General features: G+C 40.0%; 1 protein-coding gene and 1 pseudogene across 1 annotated transcript; one reads left to right on the top strand and one right to left on the bottom strand.

Moving 5' to 3' along the window:
* Positions 1 to 2648: 2648 nt before the first annotated feature.
* dbx2 (developing brain homeobox 2) lies at positions 2649 to 6974 on the top strand. The gene is made up of 4 exons (XM_070830473.1): positions 2649 to 2925; positions 3774 to 3857; positions 5775 to 5959; positions 6783 to 6974. The coding sequence occupies exons 1-4, from the start codon at positions 2649 to 2651 to the stop codon at positions 6972 to 6974; spliced, it is 738 nt and encodes a 245-aa protein (XP_070686574.1).
* Positions 6975 to 7813: 839 nt separating this feature from the next.
* LOC139201207 (prolactin-like) lies at positions 7814 to 9110 on the bottom strand (annotated as a pseudogene).
* Between the last annotated feature and the right edge of the window lie 95 nt (positions 9111 to 9205).

Genomic DNA, 9205 nt, shown 5'->3' with positions numbered 1-9205 from the left:
CCAACTTACTATAGACGTACTCTTAATCGAAACATGGTTTTACATATGGCGCTCCTTTATAGACTGTCCGTGCAGTGCAGTTGTTCCACCCAGCCACTCCCAATTCCCCTGGATTCTATTGTGAATGTGTGCAGTGAGCTGGCTCATTGGGCCCTCATGGTGAATGGCCCGCAGCCATTCACTCAGCATACAGAAGCTCATTAGAACTCTATAGACACACAATTGTGAGGCTCACATTAGAAACTTCCTCCTCTGGGGCACAGACACACCACACAAAGTGCCAGTTTGCTGCTAAGCTAAGCGCATTGTCTTCCTGATTCATAGAGCTTGGCCCTCCATTCACGATATTAAGTTCGAGTGGTGGAATATCAATTGCGTGTGCAATGGGCCGGTATCTTTTTAAGAGCTTTAGTGGGGTTAAAAAGAGAGAAAAGGGATCTCAGCCGGTCTGCAGAGTGCTAGCTTTCAACAGGGCTATTGTGAGGATCCTGAATGAAGGGACCCCTGTTTTTTCCCTCCATTTCTAAAAAGAGATGGACATCAAATAAATTCACATGAACTTGCTTCAGGGTGTTTCCAAGACCTACTGTTTAAGAATAGCCTAATTATACCTCCCTCTCCTGGAGAGCTCTATTGGAATCTGGCTAATTACGAAGTGGTGAATCTTAATGATGATACGCTCTTAGCGATGCTTTTTAAAACATGCACCACGTTGAGTAAGATTGGTTTCTACCTAAACTGTCGATGGACACAGAAAAATATGTGATTTTAACAATACATACATGATGATTTCAGGAGTGTTGTTAGTTTTGAGGTGCTCATAACAACTTTTAAAATTGCCACAGATTGTTATTTGTTGCTGAAAGGCTAATTCATGTGGAAAGTGATGTGGGAAGAAAATACTCCACAAATATCCTCAGTGTTATCGCATAAAACATACCTTGACCACAAGCAGGGCCCTTTCAAAGTATAAACAAATACAGTTAATATCAGCACTGGAGAGCAGCCTGGGGTTCCCTCCTGTTTTCTCTCTGTGTCATATGAACAAATGACTCTCCTCCAAACAAAAAGCCTTGGGGGACCATCACAGCCACTTGTCTATGTGGAACATGTTAACACACTCTCACTATACAAAAGTAGATAGCGCACACAGACTTGCTAACACTCATCATGTGACAGAGCGCTATGCCTTCTCCACCAGTCTGAGGAATAAAACCTCAAATTTGATTACAAGCAACCTTTGGCTCCCTGGCCATCACACAATAGGCTGAGCTGTCTGGGCCAATTTCCATGCTCAGCATGAGGTATCTACACGCGCAGCCTGGCGCTCCTTGCCACCCCCCACCACCCCCCCCCAAACCAGCACGGATATGCCTGTTTACTGTGCCTACACTCAGGGTCTGTCGCCCCTCTTGTTGGACTTTCTATTATGATGTTGAGGATCATTAGTTGCAGTGTGAAAGGTTACACAAGCCTCTCATTGGAGGTGTATGTGCCAAAACATCACTATATGCACGTGTATGTGTTTTTGTGACCATTTTTGTATACAGTTGCAATCTTCAAATATGCATTTGCCCCCACTACACTGAGGGTCGGCACTCCATAAATATTTTGGTGGTTGAGTCGGCTGCCTGTGAAGACACATGGGTCTCTTAACGCTGACCTAGAGCACAACTTAAACCCCTCTGTAAATTAAACAAAAGTTTTTGACTGACTGGCAAATAAACTAGAGCTAACTAGAAGTTACCAAAATTGAACAATTAAAACTAAGGAATGTTGTCTTCAATCCTTTAATAGATCTTGTCAATGTTCAACAACAATAGCACAGCCATGTTATAGAAAAATCTAAATGCATTTGCATCAACAGAAACATTTAATCTTTAAAAAAGTATCATATAGAACTACTATGAAAATTCTTATTATGTAATTGCATACACACACAAAAATGCTACATTTATACAAATTTGATTATGAAACCAAATTTTAAGTCATCTGGTTAGGCAATGGAAGGTGACATTAGGTGGTGTCACTTTCTTAGAAAAAAATTTATTGTTTATCGCACTTAGCTCATGATTCTTGATAAAATATATCTTTAAATTTGATTGCACTACTTTGTCAAACTGTGTTTATTCACACAAACGTGACGTGGTTTTAAATCACTGTGCAATTAATAAAACCCTCACAGAGCAATGTTTTTGAAATGAAACAGAAAAAAAGCACATTGCAAATGAAGTGCTGAGGGGTTTGTATGAGGCACAATGGGAGGCTGGAGAAAAGAGAAAACTATTTACTACTGGAGAGGACTGTTTGGTGCATGTTAAACTTTGGCCAGCAGTTCATTGTCTCTGGTGTCTATCATTTAATAGGCTAGTTGACATAATGAATGAGCCAGACCCACCTTCTGCCACTCCAGAAAGGACCCCAGCCTTATCTGAATTGAGAAGCACATTAGAGCCTCTCAGCCAATCACGACACAGCCCTGTAGCAAAGTGCAGGCCCAAAAGAGGAAGAGCAGAAAACTTTTGTTTTCCTCAGAGTTTAATGAAGTTGGCCTGGTCACTCAAGAAGGGATTAAAGGAGAATTTAGTGTCACTGAGCTGTGACTGCTGAAGAGGGAACTCAAGGGTGCGGGTCACTGTGTGAACAGGATGGTCTCAGTTCAGAGCTGCACCAGGAGGAATATGGCTGGCTCTCCCCCTGCTTTACCAGGCTTTGGGAGCACAGGAAAGAGTTTTCTTATTGACAATCTGCTGCAATCGCAGACGACTTCAGGTCGTCCAGAAAGGTTAGCAGGTGGACACCTGAGACTAGCAGCGTGTGAACAGCTGAGGAGAGCCTGGGGCTCTGAGCATGGAGCCTACCAAAGCCAGGCCCACAGTCCCCAGCAGGTGAAAGATTTAGGAAGACCACTTCTGCCACACTCAGGTAAAGAGATGCTTTATGCAAGCAGATGTTTTAAATAAATATATCTAGATTAGATTACATGTCACCCTTAATGACAGCAATTTTGTATCTCAGATTCATGTAAAGTGTATATGTATCTTTGTAAGAGATGTCCCAGTTAAGCAAAGTGTAAGTGTTCCTGTTTTTTTTTTTACTTTTACTAAATTAATTCATCAAGACAGACTATTAACCATTGAAATTACCCTGCTACGCTTTTGCAAAATATCCATGCACATGTGTATACTACCAAACTAACGAAAAATATTTATTTACTGTAAAGCATTTATATCCTCTATCGGGTAGTCTTACTCACTTGAGTACGATTTTTTTTTAAATTTAATGTTTGTTTAATGTTTTGGGTACTTTGAAATTTAACAAATTTAATTTAACAAATTTAATGACATTATTTTCAAAAGAAAATCAGTAATACTAATAGATCAAATACTTTAAGACTTAATAATAAATGATAAAGCAAGCGTTTAGAATTAAACTATTACAAACTGATGCAAACATTTCTAAATACGGTATGTGCATTAATGTAACCCGATTATCATTTAAGCAATTCATTTTCAAAATGAGTTTGTAAATAATTTCCAAATAAAATATGGCTGTCAAAATCAAATAAAAATAATTCCATCTGTATACATCACCTAATGATTAACACTGTTGAAAAAATTTTATTAAAAAGAAAACCCCAAAAAACAAGAAGAGGTAGGACTCCAAATGCCCTCAGAAGTTGGCGGTGACCCAGGTATAGTCCCTAATGGATCATACCTGTCTCATCTGGTTACTACATGACCATATATGACTGTTCCTATCTATCATTGCAGGTGTGCTGAGCAGTGTTTTCCTGCAGAGCCCGCAGTATCTGCTGGCATGCTGTGGTGGGTCCAGCCCCCCTCCTGTCTTCTCCAGTGAGTGTTTTATGCCTCATCAGCAATGCCTCAGCTACTCTCTAAGCATTAGCAGCAGGGTCTCCCATGCTCTCCACAGCTAATTACTGATGCAATGCCAAAGAGCTAATTCTCCGCTCAACTCTGCACAGCTCTATTCATAACCATTCACGGCTGTTTAGGACAGGGAAGAGGGGTGGGTTGCAAGGCTTTTAAGAGTCCCTGGGGCCCCCTATTTTGTACTTGCAAATACACACTTTTACCAGCGCAAATATGCACAGCTAATAAACATCTTGTCTTCTGTCATATTAAGATTATAATTACTAGGTGTGGATTCCTACTGCTGAATAAGGCAGATTGTTTCAAAGCTTACTCCATCTGCACATTAATATGTTTGTTGTGAATGCCAACAGATTCAAATTTATTTTTCAAGCTACATGAAATTTGAAAACATTCAGGAAATCTGCAATGATGCCTGAAATGTTAAAACTTTCCTCTGAACTGTGCTTGAAATGTTTCAGTTCACAATTCAAGATACTAGTACTATATATTGCTCTAGTAGTATTAATTAAGACTAGCAGTTTTGGTATTATTATTATTCTATTATTTTGTTTTTGGTTATTATTAATATCAGTTGCTGCAATGATGCCTGTCAAATGTTGCGGAAAATAGCACAAATCAGACAGCTCTCATCCCACACGTCCCTGGATTCCTTTTAGTAGGCTGACACTTTCCCACAGTGCCCAGCAACACAACAATGCCAAGTCTGGCTGTGACCAATTGGCACTTTCACTCCACCATCCACACGCGACCTCACTGCAATTTTTCACTGCAGCAATGAACTCCGCCAAGCACAAAAAACTTGCCCATTTCTCTACAGAAGAGGGCTGGACCAGGAACATCCCCCAGCCATTGTCTGGCTAAAGAGCTTGGTTCGCCGACCCCCTCCTTTCTCCTGTCCTTCAACTCTCATTCCTGTCCATTGGAGACTTTTGGACGAGGACATAAAGCATTCAATGGAAGTGACTTTTATAGACTTATTCGAGCTCATCTTCACATACAAACTGGCTTCATACCTGCAAGTGAAAAGATTTAGTGTTGGGCCACTGAGCCATCAAGTAATGGCATTTCTATTGAACGGCTCTATTGTTGGTGTCCCACAGGGCTCTATAGTTGGCCCACTGGGGTAGACACACACGTTGCCCAGGAATGACCTGGTAATCAGCTATTTAAGTGAAAGCTATTGAGTCCCAATAGAGAAGTGAGAAGCATGTCCAAACCTGTTATGTGCTCCCTAGAGGTGGTCTATGTGCAGATTTGTCGTACAGATTAAAAAGGCAACATTGAATGGATTGGATAAATTGTTCCACTTGACTTTTGTTGTGCGTGCACCTGTGAGTGAAGTAGCGTGGGATTGCTCCTCACAGTTCATCAAATGCCTTTTTTCTCAGTTGAACTGGCTTTCTATTCTCTTTAGTCACCCCCAGTTTGTTAAACTGAACAAATAGGAAAAAAGAAATCAAAAGTGAGTGATAAAGTGAGTGTGACAAAAACAGGCATGATATGGGATTGAAAGGTAAGAAATGCGATATGGTTGGTGAAGCGTGCATACTGATTGTGGACAGAATTGGATTTTGTGCCTTTAAAATGAATTAAATTAAAATGGTCTAAATCATGAAACAAATTATCCTCAACCAGCTTAGCCAATAACATGCTGTTTCATCTCAATTCACTCAACTCACAACCTCTGTATTCCCTTGGCTGCTACTTGTACTCTGTCTATCTGGATTCACATGACACTACACTTCATTTTAGGATTATGTCCACAGGTCACCAATGGCAGCTTCTAATTATTGACCTGTACTTAATTGATGTTAAATTAGTAGCTTGGGTCACCATACTGAAATTTATATGCGTTTTCCCCAACTTGTTTTTCAGAAGGAGCAAATATTCGAATGTGGTCTACTGACATAAGTCCTAAATCACGCAGAGGGATCCTTCGGAGGGCTGTGTTTTCTGAAGAACAGCGGAAGGAACTGGAGAAAACCTTTCGAAGACAGAAATACATTAGTAAGACTGACCGGAACAAACTGGCAGCTGATCTCAGCCTCAAAGAGTCACAGGTAATTGAGTATGAACAATCTAATTGTTGCCTGATTAATCTCTGATTCAAAAAGACATTAAGCAGAAAATGTGTTTATAAGGCACATGGCCAATTAGCCATATTTCATTTTACAGCTCAGATGTGACAAGGGGTACATAGGAAGGTAACAGAAAAATCTCTCTTGCTCATCAACTACAAATCTTGACGAACAAATTTAAATCCTGCTTGGCAATATCATGAAAGTCAGCAAAACCCAGATGAATATTGACTACAACATGACCAAGAGTGTACCGCCACACTAGCTGCTCCCTGAGGTTGTACTTAGACTTACTCAAGATGCTTACAGCGACGACGATAACATTCCCATCTTAGTTTAGTGTGTTACCATGTTGATATTTGCTAATAAGCACTGAACACAAAGTACAGAGGGTGGTGGTGGAGTTTTTAGAGGAATCAGGTCATAAACCAAAATATTAAAATCAAAATTATGACCTGACGATTTTGCTAAATGAAAGTCTGGGAATCACCAATGTTAACTCTAAGGAACATTTGAATGCCTGTACCAATTTCATTGGTAAACCCGTCCAATAGGTTTGAGACATTTTACTTTAAACCACAAATATGAACCTCATGGTGGTGCTAAAGGAAAAGTCAGAAAATCACCTGCTTCACAGGATAAGTGAAAACTTGACCTGCTGGTGGTATAAGAGGTACAGTCAGTCTTCCTTTAGGCACCATGAATGTCAACTCATCTAGCAATTGTTGAAGCAAAGTGGTGGGCAAAAAATGAATATACCACACAAATTTTAATGAAATGCCTCTCCATCCTCCTACTGCTTCAGGTAAAGATCTGGTTCCAGAACCGCCGAATGAAGTGGAGGAACTGCAAGGAGAAGGAGGTTCATAACACTCGCTCCCCGATGGATGAGCTCATGGCCCAAGGTCTCGCTCAGGAAGAGGAAGAACCATCACAGAATCACACTGATGCAAAAACAGAGAGATCATCGCCACAGAAGAGTATTAGAGACACATGAAACGCAGCAATGAGTGGATGATAAACTAATGACTTTCTCAAATCCACAAAAACCTATAAAAAGCCTTCAGTACAGGGAGGGAGTTAAAAATATGTGGATGGACTACTCTGTTACGACTAACACTGATGATATTGCAATGCATGTAGCCATTTTGTTGCATCATAAATGTAGGCTAATTAGTTTAAACTGCTTGGTCAATCACTTTGCGTTTCAATGGCTTCAGTAAGCAATCTTTTGTTTATTTCACTGACAAGTCTTTCCAGGAAAGATTCCCATTCTTCGATTGTAATTGCAATCAGTTAAAGGCATAAATGAGTCACTTCGTTTAAAATATCAGCCTTTTTTTCATGCTTTGACCAGCTTTATGCTAATACTCTGCTCAAACTCCAAAACATTTTTGAGGTCAGATTTTGCTTATATTTTTTGGAGAATTATTTTCATGACCTTGAATGCATATATCAACTGTAAATAAAGCATTTGAATGAATCTTGATTTCCACTTTGCTTAATCTAACACTTCTATACACCCTCTGCAATTAACAAATATATAGATGTATTCTCCATCAACAAGACGATGACCAAAAAACAATAATGAAGGTTTACTTATTTTTATTTTTTGATATTTTCATGCTCAGGGCTCACATGCAGAATTGCTTAATTACCAATAATACAAATACTGCAAGAGGCAAACACAATCATTTACAGTAAAGCACACATTAAATCCATTACAAATCATGTAAACACAAAACATGACGTGCAGTTAAAAGCTAATGAGAAACAAAGACTGGTTTCTAGTCAGCCAATTTAAAGATACTACAAGAGATTGCTTTGCTATCACTATTAGCAGTCCAGTCCAGGAAGGGTGGTGCATTTCAAGATACGTAGGTAATTCTTTACTTTGTTGGAGTCTCTGCGGAAGCAGTAGAGAAGGTCATGATGGTCTATAGAGTGGAGTTCTCCTTGTCTGTAGAAGGAAAAGGCAGAAGAGGGGACCAAACTCTCAGGAGAGATGTAACCCACAGTGTTACCAAGCACTCCCAACAGCTTCATCTGAAATGGACAGAAGAAAAATCAAGGGTACATAATTCTTCCAAGGAATGCATACAGAAAAATAGAATAGGTCCAAGAAATAAAAATACATAAACTTTGTGAAAATGTATTATAGGGATACATTCCAACTACCAATGTGACACATTGAAAATAAGCCAGCATATTCAAACATTATAATAATTAACGTAATATGACCACACAACACACCCAGGATGCTTACCTTTTCAGCCATTTTTGCAACTCCATCCCTCAGCTCATGCACCATATCACTGATCTCTAGTGCCTTGTTGGAGCTGTAGTGGTTGAAGTCTTGATTTTGATCCTGAGACATGCTCCAGTAAAGTTGTGACGGGGGGGGGCCCAAGCCCCCAGCAGCCTCAGGATCACTTCTGTCAGCTGGTCTCGCTGCACATGAAAGAACTACTTAATTAACTTGGTAGCTAGATACAACTTTCCAGACGCCATGCAAAAATTGTCTTTATATTATCTCGGACAAGATGCTTACATGCATGAGTAGCAATGACCATATGTAATATCTATAACACAAATGCTCACCCCTAGCCTTTGTGCATTCTCCTTATCATCTGGTGTTATTATGCCATATGTGTGGCACCTCCGTTTTCCTATGAGGTTCTTGCTGGGAAAAAAATATTGCTCCTGCAATGATGGCACACATATCACACAGTGATACTGGGGCTTGAAAAATTCCAAACTCAAACAAGCGTGATTGATGATATATGAATGGAGGTCAAAGTGTGATGGATGGTGATGGATGATCGATGTCAGGGCTGAAAAAGAACTCACAAATTCAGAGTGCAGATCATTGGAGATGCCATGCATCCTTGAAGACTGTTGTATGACCCTGTCAAATAGATCTGCCAGGGTAGAAACGTGGCATCCAGTCTGTCCATAGGCACAGATAGGAGTAGTGTCAACCCTCATGGAGAGCTCCAGGAACACCAGTGTAAGAACAACAACGCAAACTGAGGGGAAAAAACGTAAAATTAGTCACGAAAAACTATAGCACCACATATAAATAAAAACTTATTGCATTGAACTTGCCTGTTGCCATCTTATCCTTTTTCATGGTTCCTTGCTTGCAGTGGAGCACCAGATGATGAATGGAGCTACTTGTGCAGAAGCTAGCACATAAAATGATGACGTTGCTGATTAAACAAATTG

Source organism: Pempheris klunzingeri, chromosome 5 (genome assembly GCF_042242105.1).
Source record: "Pempheris klunzingeri isolate RE-2024b chromosome 5, fPemKlu1.hap1, whole genome shotgun sequence".
NCBI lineage: Eukaryota > Metazoa > Chordata > Actinopteri > Acropomatiformes > Pempheridae > Pempheris > Pempheris klunzingeri.
Note: the sequence above shows the minus strand (reverse complement) of the source record. Positions and strands in the feature narration are given on the sequence as shown.